The sequence below is a fragment of the Rhinopithecus bieti genome, unplaced genomic scaffold (assembly GCF_001698545.2).
Source record: "Rhinopithecus bieti isolate Rb0 unplaced genomic scaffold, ASM169854v2 scaffold_9581, whole genome shotgun sequence".
Taxonomy (NCBI): domain Eukaryota; kingdom Metazoa; phylum Chordata; class Mammalia; order Primates; family Cercopithecidae; genus Rhinopithecus; species Rhinopithecus bieti.
In genome coordinates this window covers 4,521,582-4,543,436 of record NW_016806413.1, presented here as the reverse complement: position 1 = coordinate 4,543,436, position 21,855 = coordinate 4,521,582, and the positions used below count along the sequence as shown (strand labels likewise).

Here is a 21,855-nt window from a genome sequence, read left to right as displayed (position 1 = left end):
ATTGTTTTCTTTTCTTTTCTTTTCTTTTTTTTTTTTTTGAGGGGAGTTTTCACTCTCGTTGCCCAGGCTAGAGTGCAATGGCATGATCTTGGCTCACTGCAACCTCTGCTTCCTGGGTTCAAGCGATTCTCCTGCCTCAGCCTCCCAAGTAGCTGGAACTACAGGTGTGTGCCACCACACCTGGCTAATTTTTGTATTTTTTAGTAGAGACGGGGTTTCACTATGTTGGCTAGGTTGGTCTTGAACTCCTGACCTTAGGTGATCCGCCCACCTCAGCCTCCCAAAGTGCTGTGATTACAGGCATGAGCCACTGCACCCAGCCAAAAACACTGTTTTTCTTTTATAGAGACGGGATCTCACTGTGTTGCCCACGCTGGTCTCAAACTGCAGGGCTCAAGTGATCGTCCTGCCTTGGCCTCCCAAAGTGTTGGGATTACATATGTGAGCCGCTGGGCTGGGCCCATTTAAACATTTTAAAGGGTATAGTTCAGTAGCATTTAGTACATTCAAAATGTGCACCCATAACTGTTTAGTTCCAGAACATTTTTGTTACCCCGAAAGAAAACCATCTACCCATTAGCAGTCGCTCCACATTGTCCCATTCCCTTAGCCTCTGCCAGCCACTAATCTACTTTCTGTCTCTGCAGACTTACCTGTTCTGGACATTTCATATGAATGGAATCATTCAATATGTGGTCTTTTGAGGCCGGCTTGTTTCACTTAGCATAATGTTTTCAAGGTTCACCATGTTGCAGCATGTATCAGTACGTCATTGCTTACTATGGCTGAATAACACTCCAATGTATCTACACATTTTGTTTATCTATTCATCTGCTGATTGGTGTTAGGATTGTTTTTATCTATGCTACGAAGAACACGGGTGTATAAATATCTGTTTGAGTTCCCACTTTTCACTTCTTTTGAGATAGAAGCAGTGGCAGGAATTTGCTGAAGTGAAATTGCTGCAACATATGGTAATTGTGTTTGAGTTTTTGAGGAACCTGGTTATGCATGTTTTTAACTTTGCTACGTGTACCGTAAACATTCTTAAGAATTTTACACTTTAGATTGTTTTTATTCCTTTCTTAGATTTAATCCCAGGTGCGATTACTGGTTTAAGGATCGGGGACACATTTTTGGTTCTCTGAACATAATGTCAAACTGTTTACTGCAAGTTTTGTTCCAGTTTACACCAGCTCCATCTGTCTAAACACTAGATCAGTTGTGAGCACTTTAATTACATTCGTACGGCACTGGATATTTTCATGTAAAATAATCTTCCCTTGGTTATTTAATAATTGTATCATGTAACATACTTAAATTTTTTTTTTTGTTTTGGAGACAGTCTCCCTCTGTTGCCCAGGCTGGAGTGCAATTGTGCGATCTCAGCTCACTGCAACTTCTGTCTCCTGGGTTCAAGCAATTTTCATACCTCAGCCTCCCAAGTAGCTAGGATTACTGGTGTGCACCACCACGCCTAGCTAATTTTTGTATTTTTTGTAAAGACAGGGTTTTGCCATGTTGGCCAGGTTGATCTTGAACTCTTAAGTGATCTGCTGGCCTCCGCTTACCAAAGTGCTTGGAGTACAGGCATGAGCCACCGTGCCCGGCCAACTTACGCTTTTTTTTTTTTTTTTTTTGAGATGGAGTCTCGCTCTGTCCCCCTGGCTGGAGTGCAGTGGCGCGATCTCGGCTCACTGCAAGCCAACTTACGCTTTTAAGAGAAGTTATCAATACTATTGGAGATCAAAAGTATTTTGTCTTTTTATTTCCTATTAAAACATTCAAATCGACAGTAACAGTCCATTTATTGAGTATTTTCCTGCAGATTTAACTCTGGGCTGAACTTACACATGTTAACTTTTACATTTAAAATAAATTTCTGTACAATTTTTGCTTTGTGTTTTAGTATTAGAATCAATCTAACACTAATAACCTGTAATGTAATTATCGCCTGTTTTTTTTTAGTTGTGGCATTTTGGGGCCTCCATAACAGGATTCTTCCTCCCTTTCCTTTGCCCTGCCCTTCTTGTCCTTTCTTGTTGCGCAATAAACTGGCATGCCCGAGTGGAATGTGCCACATTCAGTTGCCCCTTAGCTTCACGTCGGACATCCTGTTTCCAAACACGGCTGAGTTGGCTGGATTGGCCGTCTCTGCGCTACTGCTTCTTTGAGGGTATGTGTCACTGGGGCTGGTGCGTGTATGTGTGAGTAGATGGTAGCTCAGTACTTGACACCAGGCTATGTGGAATTCAACTGTGTAATTTTTTTGTCCGTTTTCTTAGAAAGTGTTTCTTCTGTTGGTAATTAAGGCCACGGCATTCTAGAGAACTCCCCAGTGTTGGTTTTTGTTCCTGTCTCTGAAGCATAGTCTTTCCTTTCTGATTCTACGAGGGTTTCTCTGCTTGTCCTTCTCTCTTCTGGAGATCCCCTTTGCTGTTCACAGCAAGTGGGCTGTCCCTCAGTGGAGAGAGAGGCAGAAAAGGAAGACTTGGACCTGTCCCTTGTCCCTTTGTGGCTAGGGTGTGAGCCAGGGTGGAGTCGGAGGTCCTGCTTCCATTTCTGCCACCGCTTAGCCTTGAGACTTCCCCCATGTCTCTGAACCTTGCAGGGCCTCAGTTTCCCCTTCTGTCTTTTAGATCTGGGTCTCCTCCTTTATAAAATATGTTCCCAATCCTCATCCTGCACAGCCTGCTGGTTTGTGAGAGTAAATGAAAGGCAGTCATAGATACAAGTGCTTTGCGTTGTTCAGCAAACGTTTATTGAACACTTACTGGTTACTGGGCAGGGTTCCGGGTGCTGGGCAAACAGTGGAAAACAAATCAGCATCTGGAGGTGCTCTTGCTACATCCCGAGGCCCCTTGCATGGTGTGACCTGCAGCAGGCCAAGCACCACCCATCTCTAGTCTGGTACTGGTATGCTCTGTGACATTTGGCCACTTCCTCAGCTTGAACACAGTGTCCTTTTCCATTCAATGAGGAAGTTGTGCCAGTAGTTTATAGCCCTAGTGGCCTCCTTGTAATTTGTAGAATCACAACTTTTGTGGTATGGAGTGTAACTACTAAGACTGAATCTCTGAAGATGTTCAGGTAAAGCTCTAAACTGCATGGTCCCTTAATAGAGAGGAATTTTCTAGAAGGTTGTCTGTCAGATACCACTTACAAAGTATCACATACATCTCCAGCACCAGTGTGGCCTGAGTATAAGTCTTTATTCCTGCCCTTTAATCCTTATAATTTTAAGAAAATGGAATTGTTTCCAAGTCTGTACAGAATGGTTTCCAAGTGGCTGAGTAGGTGAGGAGTGTTGTCTTGTGAAGTCATTAAAACATTGCTGTGGGTTTGCAGTCACGGCCATGGGTAATGTGTCATGAGAGAGAGTTATTGCCTCTAGCCAGAACACCTCCCTAAGCATAGCCAGGGGTCATGCTCTGTGCCCAGCTCTCTGATGGCCAAGTGGAAAGTGGGTGGGTAAAGAAATGGAGTGGGAGAGGGACAGAGAGGAAAAAAATAAAAAAGATGGACCTCTGTAAGGTGGTCATTATTTGATGAGTGAAGGTCCCTTTTCTTGTTCTTTGTCACCTTTAATGTGGTCTGCAGCATTCTCTGAAGTCCCAGAGTGCGGCACCAGGATGGAAGTCCCAGTTTGCAGACTGGAGGCATGCATGTTTAATCTGGCCCTCGGTATTCAACATTTAGAAATCAGGGACTCTCATAAAAATACAGATCCCTGGTCTCTAGGATGAAGTCAGCATGTCGAGGTCCAGGGGGTGTCACCGGGAAGTGCTGTGAGTGGCGGCTGCCCCCAGACACAGCCCTCAGAATGTGCAACTCTTGCTCACACCACTCGGAGAAATTTAGGGTGTGAAGAAAGCTTTTCTGCAGCCGCGCATCTTTGTTCTACAGAGGAAGAAACTGAGTCCCAGGCATATGAAGATGTGATTTGCCAGAGTGACAGGATGAAGCTGTGAGGGCAGAACCAAGGCTGGGCGTCCTTGCTCCAAACTCTTGAAACTGTGCTCCTGGCCGGCATCCAGGCCTCTCGGCTTCTTCCAGCAGGTGGCAGTTGTGGTGCTGGTTTCCTGCCATTGTCTCTTTCTGGTATTCCTTTCCCCCTTCTCGTGTTCCTCTCTCTTCCTTTGCTTTTGCTTGAGCTTTCTCTCACTAGGTTTTCCCTCTTTCTCTCTCCTGTCTTTTATTCTTTTCCCCTTGCTGTTTTCTCAGATCTCCTGCCAACCAGGCGAGTGTCTAGGTCTACTTTCCTTCTAGACAGCTCTTCTGCACACTCTGCTCACCTTGCAGCTACTCAGGTCTCTGTTCTCCTGGGCTTAGAGGCCTCAAGCTCCAGCGTGCAGGCACGAGGCCCAGAAACCCTGTTGGAATGATCACACTCCCTCTCTGGGAGTGGCCACCACTCAGAGCATTTAACTCCTCTGTGGAGGAGGAGGTTCCTTGATCCTAGATAGGCTGACTTCTTCTGAGAGGCCAGAGATCTGTATTTCTTCTTTTTTTTTTTTTTGAGACTGAGTCTAGCTCTGTCACCAGGCTGGAGTGCAGTGGCCCGATCTTGGCTCACTGCCCAACCTCTGCCTCCTGGGTTCAAGCGATTCTCCTGCCTCAGCCTCCCGAGTATCTGGGATTACAGGCACGCACTGCCACGCCCAGCTAATTTTTGTATTTTTAGTAGAGACGGGGTTTCACCATGTTGACCAGGATGGTCTCAATCTCCTGACCTTGTGATCTGCTCACCTCGGCCTCCCAAAGTGCTGTACTTTCATTGTTTTTAGACGGAGTTTCACTCTGTCGCCCAGGCTGGAGTGCAGTGGTGCGATCTTGGCTCACTGCAACCTCCGCCTCCCGGGTTCAAGCAGTTCTGTCTGCTTCAGTCTCCCAAGTAGCTGGGATTACAGGCATCCACCATCACGCCTGGCTAATTTGTTTTTTGTTTTTGTTTTTTTTTTTGGTATTTTTAGTAGAAAGGGAGTTCACCATGTTGGCCAGGCCGGTTTTGAACTCCTGACCTCAAAGTGATCCTCCCTCCTCGGCCTCCCAAAGTGCTGGGATTACAGGTGTGAGCCACAGCACCCCGCCGAGATCTGTATTTTTATACGAGGTTCTCTTGAGTGTTAAATGTTGGACACTAATGTAGAGCTATTGCCTTTGCTGTAAAATGTAAGCATCGTCTCAGGCACCTGGCAGGTTTTGTGAAGCTGGCATGTCACCTGAGCATGCGTGCAAATCCCTAGATGGAGGAGGCTCCTTCTAGTCGGCCTCCTCCTAGCTGCTCTCTGCAGGTGAGGCTCTAGCCCCAGTCATGTGGAGAATGGACACAGCTGCTTCTACCGCTCCACACCTTCCAGGGGCCAAGCGGGCTTCAGCACCCTTTCCTCACTCCCAGGCGGCCCTAACTGATACCCACATCCTGGGTAGGAAGGTCCATTCCAAATCTTACGCCTTGAAAAAAACCTAGGAAGGGTTATACCTCTGAAGAGGTAAAGAGTCCTTTTAGGTTATTTTAGTTTCAAAGTGGTGCCATGAGAATGGTGGGGATGGGACTGACATCTGCTGAGCAATTGAGGGGACATTTACTATCCCATGGGACTTTCCTGTATGCTAGATAAAGACCTAGGGGCATACTGAGGTGGGTTTGAAAATACCTTGACACTAGATGGCTCCACCTGCCTCATGCTGCAGGCTGGGCATGTGTCTGTCCTGGGTAGGCAGGGGATTCACAGACTAGATCTGCCACTGGCTGCTGCTCTCTGCTTCCCTTGTTCCATCACTCATCTCATGCTTACTGTTGCCTGGCAAAGTAGTAAGGGCTGGGCTGAAGGTAAGGTGGATAATTCAAAGCCTTTTCTTTTGAGAGGCTCACAATTAGTAGGGAAGAGCCACAGAGAACACACTTCGAACATCGTAGTGAAGTCATTTATGTACTGAGTACTGTGGAAGCCAGAGAAGAGAGGTTAAGGGAGGCTTTGCAATACAGAGTGACATTTGAATGATATTTTAAGATGAAGTTTGCTAGGCAGTGAAGGGCATTCTAGGGAGCCAAAACAGCTGGTGTAAAAACTTAGATTTGTGAAAAATATGTGTTTGGAAAATGGTGAGAAGTTGGTATGCCTTAAGTGAAGGGAAATTGGAGAAAATAGCAGAGGCTGGGCTTGGTAAGAAAGGCTATTCGGGTGTTGAGTTAGCTGCTTTGACAGAGACCAGAGTAATTGGAATTGTGGCCTCAATAAAGTAGCCGTTTATTTCTTTTGCTTTTTTTTTTTTTTTGAGATGGAGTCTTGCTCTGTAGCCCGGGCTGGAGAGTACAGTGGCCCAATCTCGGCTCACTGCAAGCTCCGCCTCCCGGGTTCACGCCATTCTCCTGCCTCAGCCTCCTGAGTAGCTGGGATTACAGGTGCCCACCACCTCGCCCAGCTAATTTGTTGTATTTTTAGTAGAGACGGGGGTTCACCGTGTTAGCCAGGATAGTCTCGATCTCCTAACCTCGTGATCTGCCCACCTTGGCCTCCCAAAGTGCTGGGATTACAGGCGTGAGCCACCATGCCCGGCCATTTCTTTGCTTTTTAAAAGTCCAAGTGGAAGGAGGTCCAGGACCTGTCTCTCCACTAGGGTGTTTCAGGCAGCTGAGGTAGCTGTGGTCATTTCCTGGGCATTGCCTTTACTAATTCAGCTGAGCATGGTTCCAGTACCAGCCCAACTCTGCAACTGGGGAAAGGGCATGACTTGGAAGTTCTGTTACATCCTGTTAACCAGGCATGTGGACACACCTTACTACAGGGAAAGCTGAGAAACAGTTTCTGGATGGGTGGCCGTGGGCCCAGCCACATCTTGGGGGTTGCATGACCAAAAGGAAGAAGCGGAGAGTGCATACTGGGAAACACTCAGTAGCCTCTCCCATAGAAACGTAGAGGCAGAATGATGAAGCACTTTGTAGGGAGCTGGGAGGTTTTTAAGGAAGAGCAATAGCATGATTTAAAAAGCTCTTTGGGAGGCTAAGATGGGAGGGTTATTTGAGGGCAGGAGTTTGATACTGGCCTGGTCAGCATAGTGAGATTCCATCTCTACTGAAAGAAAGAAAGAGAGAGAGGGAGAGAGAGAGAGAGAGAGAGAGAGAGAGAGAAGAGGGGAGAGGGGAGAGGGGAGGGGGGAGAGGAGAGAGGAGAGAGAGAAAGAAAGAGAGAAAGAGAAAGAAAGAAAGAGAGAGAGAGAGAGAGAGAAAGGAAGGAAGGAAGGAAGGAAAGAGAGAGAGAGAGAGAAAGAAGGAAGGAAGGAAGGAAGGAAGGAAGGAAGGAAAGCTATTTTCCAGAAATGACACCAGCTGCAATGTGACTGGCCACCATGGGGCTGTTACAGTAACTGGGCACGGAGGGGATGCCGAGGGGTAAATCTGCCCTGATGGTTGAGCCTGGCCTTTTGATGGTTTGTCAGGCTGGAGGTCGGTGGGATTTGGGGCTGTTGTTAGTGCATATCTACCTGAAGCCATGGACTTTTGGGCTTTGCGATTGGTCAGGAAATGGATGCCCTTCGTTTGAGACTTATTTCAGAACACATTTTTACAGCTTGTTACCAAAGTGAATTGCAACTGTGGGGAAATGATGTCCACAGAGAGCATAAAGGGTTCCTTTCCTCCAGGGTGGGCCGGCAGTGTCCATTCACAGCAGGAACTTGAATAAGCTCCTGTCCTACGCAGGCCCCTGACCCTCTGTGGTTCTGCAGACAAGTTACTAAATTTTTGCCTCTGCTTCCTGCGCTTTAAAGGAGAAAATTATTCCAACACCTCTCTAATTTGTGAGTGTGTTTCATTTTACATGCCTGCCACATGTATGAAGTCTTCCACCTGTTTAGAACAAAAACTTCCTGATGATGACATCCTGGGAATTCCCCAGCATTTCAAGTGCTCCCTCCTAGGAACTGGCTAGCAGGTGTTGGAGGGAAGAGCACAACTTTCAGTGGAACAGCTGAGGCTGCTCCTGCCTGATCTGCTGCTTAGTTAGCTGGATCAACTTGACCAACAAGATATCCCACAGCCCTTGTGCATCCCAGCTTACTGATCTGTAATAACAGGCAAATCTCTGTGTCCCAGGTTGCTGGGAGGGTGAGACAATGCTCTGGAGTGATGTTTGCCATGGTGAAAGCATTCCTGGGGAATTCTTGAAGACTATTCTGTTACGTTTACCTGATGTCAGGCCTTGAATGTGTCCTCTCCTTGAGGCAAACATGGTGTCTCCTTCCACAGGGGGTCCGTGGGGCTTTTGGTCTTGTGGCCAAGGTCAAGGAGAGCTGCACAGGCCATCTCCATAATCCTACCCCATGTCCTAATTCTTTGGGCCTTTAAGGCATCTGAAAATTTGCTGCTAATGTTTATAAGGCTGGTCACGTCACAGAAAAATCAAATATACAGAATTTTTTTATTTTTATTTTTTTTAGACAGAGTCTTGCTCTGTCACCCAGGCTGGAGTGCAGTGGCGTGATCTTGGCTTACTGTAACCTCTGCCTCTAGGGTTCAAGTGATTCTGTTGCCTCAGCCTCCTGAGTAGCTGAGATTACCAGCATGCACCACTATGCCTGGCTAATTTTTGTATTTTTAGTGGAGACGGGGTTTCACCATGTTGGCCAGGCAGGTCTCGAATTCCTGACCTCAAGTGATCCACCAGCCTCAGCCTCCCAAAGTGCTGGGATTACAGGTGTGAGCCACTGCGCCTGGGCCAGAGTTTTTTAAAAAGGCATTTTGTCATAGCCTTACCTTTTGATACTTTATCTCACTGGTCATATGCTTTAAGGAAAAAGATATCACATGGGCACAAGGACCCATGCTGTAAATAGGTTGACCTTCAGCCCTGGCAAATTTTCAGATGCTTTAAAGGCCCAAAGAATGAGGACATGGGGTAGGATTATGGAGATGGCCTGTGCAGCTCTCCTTGACCTTGGCCACAAGGGGTCAGCTTATTCTTAGACTTCTTAGAAGGGACTTTTTTTTTTCTTTTTCTTTTTTTTCTTTCTGGAGTCTATTGCTTTCCCCACCACCAAACAGCATTGACTCCAGATGATTCTAGCCTGTTGTGTGGGTGTATCAGGCGGGAATGTGTTGGTTCCCTGCCTGTTCTACTAGGGATAGGCTGGCACTGCCTTTTGTGGAGCTGCTGTGGAGACAGTTTGACCAGATCCATGTTTAGCCAAGAGATGCTACCGACTAGGTGTCAACCCTGTTTGGCCCCATGTTCCATCAGTTACATTGCCAAGACCAGCTCGGTGGGGGAGACCCTAACCCAGTGGCGCTAGAGGAATTAAAGACACACACACAGAAATATAGAGGTGTGAAGTGGGAAATCAGGTGTCTCACGGCCTTCAGAGCTGAGAGCCCCGAACAGAGATTTACCCACATATTTATTAACAGCAAATCAGTCATTAGCATTGTTTCTATAGATATTAAGTTAACTAAAAGTATCCCTTATGGGAAACAAAGGGATGGGCCGAATTAAAGGATTAGGTTGGGCTAGTTAACTGCAGCGGGAACATGCCCTTAAAGGCATAAATGGCTCATGCTATTGTTTGGCTTAAGAATGCCTTTAAGTGGTTTTCCACCCTGGGTGGGCCAGGTGTTCCTTGCCCTCGTTCCTGTAAACCCATAGCCTTCAAGCTTGGGCGTTAGGGCCATTATGAACCTGTCACAGTGCTGCAGAGATTTTGTTTAGGGGCCAGTTTATGGCCAGATTTTGGGGGCTTGCTCCCAACATACATGGTGGTGTTTTATGACTGTGAGGTCTTTCCCAGAGATGAACTTCATGGGAACTCACTCTTTACTTGATAGTGAGAAGAGGAAATATTTGCTTATTACGGGCCCGTCTTGAGCCTTTGGATGGTAGTTTATTGCTAGTGGGAGATGGGAAGAAATATGAGAAATCTTCTGCCTTGAGGTTGGGCTATTGCTCTACCCGGGGGAAGACATAACTTCTGTTCCCAGCAGAGCTTTGCAAAGTGACGGAGCAGGTCTGGTCTTGTTTTTGGCTGGCTGAAATACCAAGTGTACTTGCTGTGACATTTCCCTCATGAGGCAGAGAAGTCCCAGCAGTGAGATGTAGTCCCCCCTCCAGGACTGAACTGCTTTCCTAAAGCACCAAGTAAAATTCTAAATGTCCTCACTTTCTCATTTTTAACCCTTTCCTTGGCATTTTGGAAAACCATACCAACTTCCTGAGTGGAAATGCTCTATGGTGAAGCTTTGCATATTGAATTGAGGGAGAGTGGTTAGTATGGAATGGTAGGAAGCTGCAGGAGAGGGTGGGTGCTGACAGGTGTTTTCAGTGGGCTCCTGCCCAAAGGGTCATGAGTCATTATGCTCTCTTTTCTCACAAATCCATAATTTTTTCACCTGTTGAATGGCCTTCTTATTTGACACAAAGTCTCTGGCATTGCTCTTCTTCCAGGCAGAGGTGTTCCATGTTCTACCTGAGTGTGTCCAGCTCCCACAGTTACTGCCTTGCTGCCTTCCTGGCCTTGGCTCAAGCAGGGGGAACAAGGAAGGGACTGGTCCTCTCTGCTGTTCCTGCTTTGGTTCTGCAGTGAATCCCTGCCCCTGGCCTTTCCTGCTCCTTCTGACAGTAGCCTCCCGTGTGGAGCACCCCAGGATCTACTCCCACTGACTGCACCAGTCATTTCCTGTGTGTGTGTAGACATGTACGTAGGTGTGAATGAATGCTCATGTGTAAGACTGGGCCTTTTGGCCGGGTGCGGTGGCTGAAGCCTGTAGTCCCAGCACTTTGGGAGGCCGAGACGGGCGGATCACGAGGTCAGGAGATCGAGACCATCCTGGCTAATACAGTGAAACCCTGTCTCTACTTAAAATACAAAAAAAAACTAGCGGGGCGATGAGGCGGGCGCCTGTAGTCCCAGCTACTCGGGAGGCTGAGGCAGGAGAATGGCGTAAACCCGGGAGGCGGAGCTTGCAGTGAGCTGAGATCCGGCCACTGCACTCCAGCCTGGGTGGCAGAGCAAGACTCCGTCTCAAAAAAAAAAAAAAAAAAAAAAAAAAAAGACTGGGCCTTTCTCCTTTAATTTGATTTTACCATGTTTAGGAATACCTCATACTTTTGGTTCGTCCTCAGCATCTCCTCTTTATTTTCCCATGCTGTTGTGTGGTTTTATTTGTCACAAGTAATTTTTTTCCCTCTCTCCTCTGCCCCTTCTAACATCTTAGAGAGGGATGGAGACTGAAGAGTGAGTTTGGTCCTCCACTTGATCCGGGTTCTCATCTTTGTTTTCTACTTCAAAGCAACAACATGGTACTGTGACTTTGATAAGAATTGACCTCAGGCCCAGCAAGGTTTCTCATGCCTGTAATCCCAGCACTTTGGGGGGCCAAGGCAGGAGGATTGCGTAAGCCCAGGAATTCAAGACCCACTTGGGCAACATAGGGAGACCTTGTCTCTACAAAAAATAAAATTAGCTGGATTTGGTGGTGCCCATCAGTGGTCCTGGCTACTTGGGAGGCCAAGGTGGGAGGAATGCTTCAGGCTAGGAGGTCAAGGCTGCAGTGAGCCAAGATTGTGCCACTGCATTCCAGCCTGGGCAACAGACACTGTCTTAAAAAAAAAATAAGAATCAACCTCAGTACTATTCTTATCTTTTGACTAATTTTTCTTTGTTGAAGACTCATTCCTAGAACAAAATACCAAGTTAAGTCTCCTGTCCTGTCTAGTTGTGTGCACCACAAGCACTTGGTTTATTTATGGGTTGACGGAACCACTGCTGCTCCCATGGTGTCATGGGAGCATGTTTCCCATCATAGGTGTCAAATGCCTTATGCACAATGGGCTGATACAGTGGATGATGCCAGAATTAGTTGATAGATAATGATCACTCACCCATTAGTACTTATTTAATTCAGTGTCTGTGTTCTCCTTTGATGAGTAAGCGCTGGGATAGAGAAGTAAGGTACATGTCCTGGTTATGTTTGCCATGTTGTCATGTTTGCAGTTTAAAGGCCTGCATTAATGTGCTTTGTGTGAATTGGTTCTCTGTCACAGGCATTAGTATGCACCCCCTGAGCACAGCCTGGGCCAAGAGCTATGGCGTACAGGTGGTGGATCAAGGGTAGCTGTGTATGGAAGTTTGCCCTCTCCTAACTAGATGAGTCAGGTACTGAAATACCCACAAGACACTTAATAAGTCTAGTAACTGAAGTTCTGACAAAATGGCATGTCAGTATAGAAAGGGTAAGAGAGACTAATTCTGCTTGGTGTGCTCAAAACACCAGTATGCCGGGTGGTATTCAAGGTATTCCTTAAAGGATGGGTGCCTATTGGTATAATTGCTGGATGCCCCATAAGGATATAAGTGTTTCAAGGGCAGGACCATGACTCTTATGTTCACCACTGTGTCTCCTATGCCCCTGGTACTCAGGATACAAATGGATGCATGGATGGAAGGAAGGAAGTGTGGATGAATGAACAGATGAATGATTAAATTAAATGAAGGCAACATTCTAGATGGGAGGATAGTTTGAATGGTAGAAGAGTGGCAAGAAGAAGTTAGGAATGTTGGTGAAATTAATACTGGTTTGGCTGACATATAGAACACTTGAAGGAGAATGGCCAGAGAAAGGGTTGGAGGAAAGACTTAACTCAGATGATAAAAGCTCAAAAACTTTGGCTTTTCTTCCTAAATAGTGGACACTAAACAGCAGGAAACATTTGGGTAGGTCTTGGCCGTAAGCGTGCACAATTAATTCAAAGTTTTGAGAATATAATTTAAATTGGAAAAAGACTCCTGACATAGGCTTGTCTGGCTTCTTCATGCTGTAGATAAATAACCAAAGATGGCTGCTATAGGCTACAAGTTTAGTTAACTAGCAGCAAGGCCATAACCATTTCTGGGCTCTCATTTCTTGGTTGTCTTGTCTTTAGATGTGTGCAACAGCACCGATCTTCCGGAAGTCGAGATCATTAGCCTGCTGGAGGAGCAGCTGCCCCATTATAAGTTAAGAGCCGACACCATCTACGGTTATGACCACGACGACTGGCTCCATACACCTCTCATTTCTCCAGATGCCAACATCGACCTCACAACTGAGCAAATTGAAGAGACGCTAAAATACTTCCGTAAGTAGTTGTCCATGTGTGTTGTGATGGCAATGTCATGACTAGTTCTTCTTAGCCGTGGCCCCAAATAAGATCTTGTACTGGCTACCCTGTGCTGTGACTTGTCATCTTTGGAAAGGTGGTCAAAGAAATGCGACTGTAGGGGTTAACCACATGAAACGTCCCAATTTTAAATGTTCTGAATAGACATTTTAGAGGAGTGAGGATCAAGTTAAGATTTTCATTTGAATCAACTTTTTATTTTTTTATTTTTTGAGATGGAGTCTGGCTCCTCTTGCCCAGGCTGGAGTGCAATGGTGCTATCTCAGCTCACTACAACCTCTGCCTCCTGGGTTCAAACGATTCTGCCTTAGCCTCCCGAGTAGCTGGGGCTACAGGCACGCACCACCATGCCTGGCTAATTTTTGTATTTTTAGTAGAGACGGGGCTTTACCGTGTTGTCCAGACTGACCAACCTGGCCACTCCTGACCTTAAGCCACCCACCTTGGGCTCCCAAAGTGCTGAGATTATAGGTGGGAGCCTACTTTTTTTTTTTTTTTTTTGACTGTACAGAAGAATTTGAAAATGTTCCTATTTCTGTTTCTTCACAAAAGTACCACAAGTCCTTAGAAACTCACTGGGAAGGAGTTTGTCTAAGTTTAAAACCAAAGATATTGGGAACATCCAGTCTGCTCATTTATGTGACACAGAAAAACATGTATACCAAGGCTGATAACTCTCGTGTGAAAGCTCACTAAGCTGGTTATTTGAAGAGTCCAAATACCGTTGCAGCAGCAAACCGGTCATGCTGATGGGCTGCAGAGCAGATACCTGGTAGGGTGAGCAGTAAACTAGATGAGTGTTTTCAGTGTGGTCATGATGGCCAGGGTGTGAAACTTGATATTGCACACTTGTTAAAAAAAAGGGATAATTTAAAAAATGAATACTTTATGATTCTGATGTTTATTCAAAATGTGCCCTTTTAGAAGAAATTTTACTCCTTAAAAACCTATGGCAGCCAATAATCTATGTATCTATCAGTGTGTCACTTAAAAAAAAGGATACCAGTCCTTCTACCTGCAGATGACTTGGTTCAAAACCAGCTTATGTCTCATCTCTACAAATTTCTTGTAATTATTTTTACTAATACAGGCTGATCTCTCCAATATTCTTGAATTTGTGAGATGATTTATAATAAACGAATTGGTTTGGTACTACAAGTTTCTCCTTTAGGGTGTGTCTAGGGATGTTTTCAGGTTCTCTTTATTAGATATTAATAAGAAAAAAGTGTTGCTTGTATTGACCCAAAAACCCTACAGAGTCTTTGTGAATACTGCAGATGATCAATTTCAGTAGGGATGATAATAGAATAATCCACACCAGGTTAGTTGTGAAGCATGTTAGACTCGTACTCATATTGAAGTCGAAGCTTTAGAATTTCTAGTGTCTTGTAGCATATAGGAGGCTCCTAGCAAGTCATTTTGTTGATTCATGACGTCTGTACCACCAAGGAGATATGTGGTATTGTGTGGAAAACCGAGTCTACAGTAACCTCCTTGGTAGATTTTGTATTTGCTTTTTTCAGACTGTAGACGTCTGCAAAAAAAAAATTCACAAGAGAACAGCAGAGTTTGTAACAGAATTATTTTTTGGGCCTCTCTGTGTTACCTACCTTTCCTTAGGAGACCCTCTTGTGATTCTGCAGTACCTATCATGGCCATTTCTGTCACAGGAGGCTCCTGGGTTCCACTCATACAGTTTTTTTTTTTTTTTTTTTTGAGACGGAGTCTCGCTCTGTCGCCCAGGCTGGAGGGCAGTGGCACGATCTCTGCTCACTGCAAGCTCCACCTCCTGGGTTCAGGCCATTCTTCTGCCTCAGCCTCCCGAGTAGCTGGGATTACAGGCACCCGCCACCACACCCAGCTAATTTTTTTTTTTTTTTTTTTTTTTTTTAGTAGAGATGGGGTTTCACCGTGTAAGCCAGGATGATCTCGATCTCCTGACCTTGTGATCCAGCTGCCTTGGCCTCCCAAAGTGCTGGGATTACAGGCATGAGCCACCGTGCCCGGCAACTTTTTTTTTTTGAGGCAGGGTTTTGCTCTGTTGCCCAGGCTGGGGTGCAGTGGTGCACATATGGCTTACTGCAGCTTTGACTTCCTGGCCTCAAGCAACCCTCCCACCTCAGCTTCCTGTGTAGCTAGGACTACATGTATGTACCACCAAGCCCAGCTAATTTTTAATTTTTATTTTTTTTGGAGAGATGGGGTCTCCCTATGTTGCCCAGGCTGGTGTCAAACTCTAGGCCTCAAACAATCCTCCTGCTTCAGCCTCCCAAAGTGCTAGGAAATCAGGTATGAGCCACTGCACTTGGCACCATTCATACTTTGATTAATCACTGACATTTACAGTGTAATTGGAAGACCATCCATGGGCAACACTACACAATTTTCAGAGAACATTTGCACAAATTGCCTCATTTCATTCCTGTAAAATGCCTACAGTTGGGTAGGGCTGGTTTTATTATAGGTGAAATGGATGTGTGAAAGGCTCAGTGTTTACTCCATGGCACTGAGCCACAGTTTCTAAATTCTGTTTAACAGTAGACTTGAGGCTGGGCGCTGTGGCTCACGCCTGTAATCCCAGCTCTTTGGGAGGCCGAGGTGGGCGAATCACCTGAGGTTGGAAGTTTGAGACCAGCCTGACCAACGTGGAGAAACCATGGTGGCACATGCCTGTAATCCCAGCTACTCAGGAGGCTGAGGCAGGAGAATCACTTAAACCTGAGAGGCGGAGGTTGTGGTGAGCTGAGATTGCAACATTGCACTCCAGCCTGGGCAACAAGAGTGAAACTCCATCTCAAAACAAGCAAGCAAGCAAACAAACAAGCAGTAGACTTGAACAGAGAGAGAGTGTCTTTTTTGTTTGTTTGCTTTGTTTTTAATTATACAGTTCGGAAAAAAGAAGAAATCCTGGTGGGTTTGGCAATAGATAACACAGCTTATAATAAAACTGGAAGAACCAAAATAAACATTGAGCAGAGATTCTGAAAGTTCTTAGAGCATGCTTACGTCAAAGCCTTAACTTAATTCTGTATCTTCTTCTGTGGTTCCTGTAGTTAGAGCAACGTAGCTGTTTCCTAAATATCTGTCAATTGAACGATCAAGTGTTAACTCTTAAATACAGGACCCTGTAGAGTGGAGCTCTCTCACTGAGGTCCTGCGACCTCTAAAGGGTCTGTAGAGAGAATTTAGGGGTTCCATGCACTTATAAAGGGGAAAAAAAATCACACTTTTATTTTTATTAACTTCTAACTGAAATGCAGCATTTCCTTTAATTATGAACATAGACACACACAGGCACAGTGGTATTAGCAGGACCTGTGATATTGTCACCAGTAGAAATCACAGATATTTTCATGTCATGCTTCAGTGGAAGCAGATACTTTGAGTTACTGCCTTTGCTCATCACTGCCATGAAATTACATTTGTTGTTAAATGTGCTAATAGATCTTTTATTTCATGTTACGGTTGGGTAGAGCTGTTTTTATTATAGGTGAAATGGACGTGTAGAAGGCTCAGTGTTGTGGAATACAGTGTTATGGAATATGTCTTATTTTATTTATTTAGATCTTTTATTTCTTTTATTCTTTAATAAAGAAGCACTTATCAGATATCACAGACTTTTTTGTCGTTGTTCATATCCCAGAGTTTTTCAAGTTTTAGATGCAGTTGTTTTCCTTTGCAGTCCTTTGTATTTTATGTCTTCAAAGCTTTCTTCTGAGGAGGTGTCTGTGAGCCTTGCCAAACTGGCAGAGGGGTCACCAGAAGGCACTGGTTCGGAGTCCTGCTGTGTGCATGGTATCCTTTTTGGGTTTCATGTGTTTGTTTACACGTGTGTAACCCAGGAGATGCTGTGACTCACCAGTGTGTTGAATCAGTTTTGAGGCGTGTGAGAAGACAAGGCAGCCTGCGTTGATTAGGGCAGAGGTTCTCGGTTGTGGGTGGGCGTGGGGATAAGGAGCGCTGGGCTTCTGATATGCTCCCCTGGATGAGAAATCCTACAGAAGAGGGCCAGCTACACATTGCTACGCAGATCAGAGGAGACAGGCCCCTTCCTGTACGTCCTCCCCCTGAGTGGAGAAACACGTCTTTTACCTTTTAAATTTGGCCCTCACTTGGCTTCCTAAGAAGAGGCGAGAAAGCTTTGGGCATCCACCTTTGCCAGGTGGTAGAATGACCTTTTCAGAGAAGTTTTAGTACTTCTCCTAGTCCGGTGGGTTTATACCTCCTGAGTCTGAGAAACACAGAAAATTAAAATGACCCACAAAACAGATATACCCACAACGATGGGACATTTGGGAGAAAGCAGAGTCAACATATGGTACTTGCAGTGTGCTGGGTAATCCTCAGAGTGGCCTGAATTTAATACTCTTGCATTCTGCAGATGAGGACGGCGAGGCTCAGGGAAGTTAAGGAAAAGTCACATACCTAGCAAGGTGAGTCAGACCTGGTTTGTCTGGTTTGACTCCATCTCTTACCCAGTATCTCAGATTAGCTACAAAGGGGACAAGAAAACTTCTTGTTTAAGAATGAAACCCATCAGGTGAAATACAAGAAAACCAAAAACCCCGTCAAAACCTTAGTTTCAAAATCTGTCAATAGCTTATTTATTTATAAAACATATGTCTAACATATTGAAAATTCATTTTTTTTCATGGTTCAGGGCATTGTCCCAAGTGACCCTTAGCTTGATACAGCTTAATTTGAAGATGAGGTTTCTTTCTTCCCTGTGATTTTTACCTCCATCCTGTGACTTGTAGGTCACACTTGCCTAATCCCTGGTGGAAATGACAGCGTGTGCTATAGACTTTTGTAGCCATATAACACACAGCAGACACCAGACATGAAAGCTGCTGCATTGGTCTTTGGGTGGCTATGGAACTCTTTTTGGTCCCTTCTTCTAGGGACTGCTGTATGTAACTTTTTGGTTAAGAAGCATTGATTGAGAAAAAAAAAAAAAAAAACTCCGTATCTCACCTGCATATGATCTGCTGACCACCCTCCCTGAGTTTACCTGGAGCAGCTTTTTTCCTAAGAGGAGAAGGTTATGAAGCAGATAAGAGTTTCATAATATTGTTCCATCGTTTGTTTTTACTGTAAAGTAATATTAAGGATTTAGCGAACAGTATTTACTGAGTGACTGATATTCACCTCTAACCCTTTGAGGACTTGTTTGCATTCCAGCTCAGGTTTTCTGACTAAGGAGATAAAAACATCTCCTGGGCTATTTATTTTTTTCCATGACCTAACCCAAGGACTTTGCACTGGGTTGGACCAATGCAGGCAGCTCTTGAGGCCTTCAGTGCCATCCTACCCTGAGTTGCTTACCTTGCTTATGTCGGGGGAGGGAGGGGGGTCTGGAACCTGCATATTAAACCAGCTCCCCTTGCCATGTTAACTTTTAAAAATTGAATTTAAAATTAAACAACAACAGCAAGACCTTTAATCTAGTCCAACCATCGTTGTTCACATGGGCCCCTGAGGTGCGGAGTGCATTGACTTGCTAAGCCTTGCATAGCCAGGGTATGTGGGGCCAGGAATTGTGTGCAGGTCTCGCCACGACTCTAGAGTTGTGTCCGTAAAGTAGAACCTACAGTAATATTATTATACCCCCATTTTCACCTTTGCTTATTCACTTGTGTCCACTGTGTCCACACGGTCACAGGCGTAGCAAGCGTTTATACAGTTGGTTTTATGGATGTACACAACGAACCTCATGTATTTTACTTATACAGGGCTCATCCCAGGAGAGTGGGAATTTACTCAAGGTAAAGCATGAGGAGCCAGAGTATCTGGCATGGGGTTTAATTGGAATCCCTCTACCTCCACCACTGTACCTAGAGGCTCCTCTCTCCCCTCATCCTGTTTGACCCTTGAGCTGGGACGACGCAGTGGTCACTCCCTGCTGGACACTCTCCTGGCTTGACTCCTAGTGCCTCACTTGCTCCCAGAGTTCCCTTTTGTCTCTCTGGATAGTCTTTCCAGCCTCTTTCACCAGTTCTTTCTTTTTCCTCTTCCTCTGAACTTCTAAATCAGTGGCTGTCAACCCTGATGCACCTAGAACTTAAAAAAATATAGTCTGGCAGACGCTGTGGCTCATGCCTGTAATCCCAGCACTTTGGGAGGCCGAGGTGGATGGATCACCTGAGATCAGGAGTTTGAGACCAGCCTGGTCAACATGATGAAACTCCGTCTCTACTAAAAATACAAAAATTAGCCAGGCATGGTGGCATGCACCTGTAATCCTAGCTACTCGGGAGGCTGAGGCAGGAGAATCTCTTGAACCCAGGAGGCAGAGGTTGCAGTGAGCCGAGATTGTGCCACTGCACTTCAGCCTGGGTGACAGAGCAGGACTCCATCTCAAAAATAAATAAATAAGTAAACAAATAAAAATAAATAAATTAAAAAAAAATACAGTCCTAGGCCAGGCGTGGTGGCTCACGCCTGGAATCCCATCACTTTAGGAGGCCAAGGCAAGCAGATCATATGAGCCCGGAAGTTCGAGACCAGCCTAGGCAACATGACAAAACTCCGTCTCTATAAAAAATAATTATAATAAAAAAAATACCTGTGTGTGATGGTATGCATCTTGTAGTCCCAGCTATCAGGAGGCTGAGGTGGTAGGATTGCTTGAGCCTAGGAAGCAGAGGTTGCAGTGAGCCAAGATCATGCCATTGCACTCCAGCCTGGGCAACAGAGTGAGACTCTGCCTCAAAAAAAGAAAAATACAAAAACCAGCCCTGGAACCAGTCCCCTGCAGATACCAAAATCCATGGATGCTCAAGTCCCTGATATGAATTGGAAAAGTATTTGCATTTAACCTGTACACATTTTTCCATATACTTTAAGTCTAGATTACTTGTATTACTTGTAAATGCTATGTTTTTTTTTTTTTTTTTTTTTTTTTGAGACAATCTCCTGTCGCCCAGGATGGAGTGCCTTGGTGCCATCTTGGCTCACTGCATTCTCAACCTTCCAGACTCAAGCCATCCTCCCACCTCAGCCCCCTAGTAGTTGGGACTACAGGCACATGCCACCATGCCCAGCCTAAAGTTTTGTATTGTTATTTTATATTGTTTTTTTCACCCTGAATATTTTTGATCCGTGGTAGATACAGAAGGCTGACTATATATCCTCCCTAGGCCCCAACCTCAGGCATAGTCATTCTAATTGATTCTCAGGTGACTGTGATGTACTGCTCTGAATGTTGGCGTGCCCAGCCTGCGTCTGTCTATATCCTCTCTCCCAAAGCTGTAATAACAGCCACATGCTGGTGACTGCCAAATGTATGCCCACCCTGACCTTCCCTTCCTCCCCCAGCCTCATGTACCCACATACTGAGGTTATTAACTCATCCACTGCAGAAAGTAGATTGTTCCCCCTCCACACACATTTGTCTTAATAGATACAACATGGTTTACCCTATTTCCATATCCTCCTGGCCATCCACCGGCCCTGTTAATTCTTCCTCCAGATATATCCCAGACCCATTCTCCGACCTGGCTGCTGCCACCCTTGATGAAGCCACTGCCATCTCATCCCTGGACAGCTGTAACTGCTCTCCCAGCTTCCACTCTTGCTTCTCTGTTGTCCTCTTTGGACCCAGCAGCCTGACTGGTCTTTTTTTGAAATCCAACTGGGTTATGCTGCTTCTTTGTTTCCCATTGCCCTTTGGATAAAATGCAGTCTTCCAAGACTCTGTGACCTGGCTCTTGGGTCTCTATCCAGCCAGCCTCGTTCCACCCTGTCCTTACCCTATAGCAGCCCCACCAGTGCTTCCAGACCCTCGAACACACCAAACTCCCATGACCTTGGGTCATGCCGCTCCCTCGCTACCCCTTTTCCTTTTCTTTTTTTGTTTTGTTTTTGAAGTTTTTATTTATTTCTCTTTCTTTTTTTCTTGAGACTGGTTCTTGATATGTTGCCTAGGCTGCCCTTGAACTCCTGGGCTCAGCACTCCTCCTGCCTCAGCCTTCTGAGTAGGCTGGGACTACAGGTGCATGCTGCTGTGCCCAGCTTCTTTTCTGTTCTTTGGTTCTCAGCAGAAGTGTGCTGTCCATGACATGCCTTCCTTGACCACTCCATCTGTGGCATCCCCCATCTCTGTTGCCTTTTCCTGCCTTCATAGGTTTCATCACTCTTTATTTGCCAATAATGGTAATAATGACTCACATCTACTGAGTGCTTACCACTTGTCAGGGTTGTGCTAAATGCCTTACCTTTATGAGCACTGCAGGACATAGACTCTAGATTTGTTGTAGTACATAACCCTCTTTTCGATTAAATGATTTTTCAAATATATTACAATTGTTTTATCTAAATTGAATTGGCCTTTTAATCCCTAATTGTTTTTCAAGATATTAAAGTTAGTTTACATAGATTTAACACTCTTTTATAGCAATGTAAATGGACTTAAAAAATTTTATAAAGAACACTTTTAATGCTATACATGAAATAATAAACACAATGATATAATTACATTAATCAACAAAACAGGCGTGAACAAACAGGTTGGGAACATACACACGACCATTTATCCATTGGGAAAATGCTCAATTCACAAGAGCCCAGATGCCGAGGCACGTAAGACAGTCGTCAGCTGGCTGGCAGTATCAGCAGGCTGTGGGCCCGCCCTCCCTTCCTTCCTTCCTTCCTTCCTTCCTTCCTTCCTTCCTTCCTTCCTTCCTTCCTTCCTTCCTTCCTTCCT

The 21,855-nt window shown here is 45.3% G+C and overlaps 1 protein-coding gene across 4 annotated transcripts in view; it reads left to right on the top strand.

Moving 5' to 3' along the window:
- Window positions 1-21,855, top strand: part of TRAK1 (trafficking kinesin protein 1) — a 215,195-nt gene that overhangs the window by 96,473 nt on the left and 96,867 nt on the right. For all 4 annotated transcript variants that reach the window (XM_017876387.1, XM_017876385.1, XM_017876383.1 and 1 more), the window contains one exon: window positions 12,915-13,109. Coding sequence is in view for 3 of the 4 variants with exons in the window: in XM_017876385.1 (XP_017731874.1) it covers window positions 12,915-13,109 (195 nt within the window). In the remaining variant the exon portion in view is untranslated. The remainder of the gene's footprint in view (window positions 1-12,914; window positions 13,110-21,855) is intronic.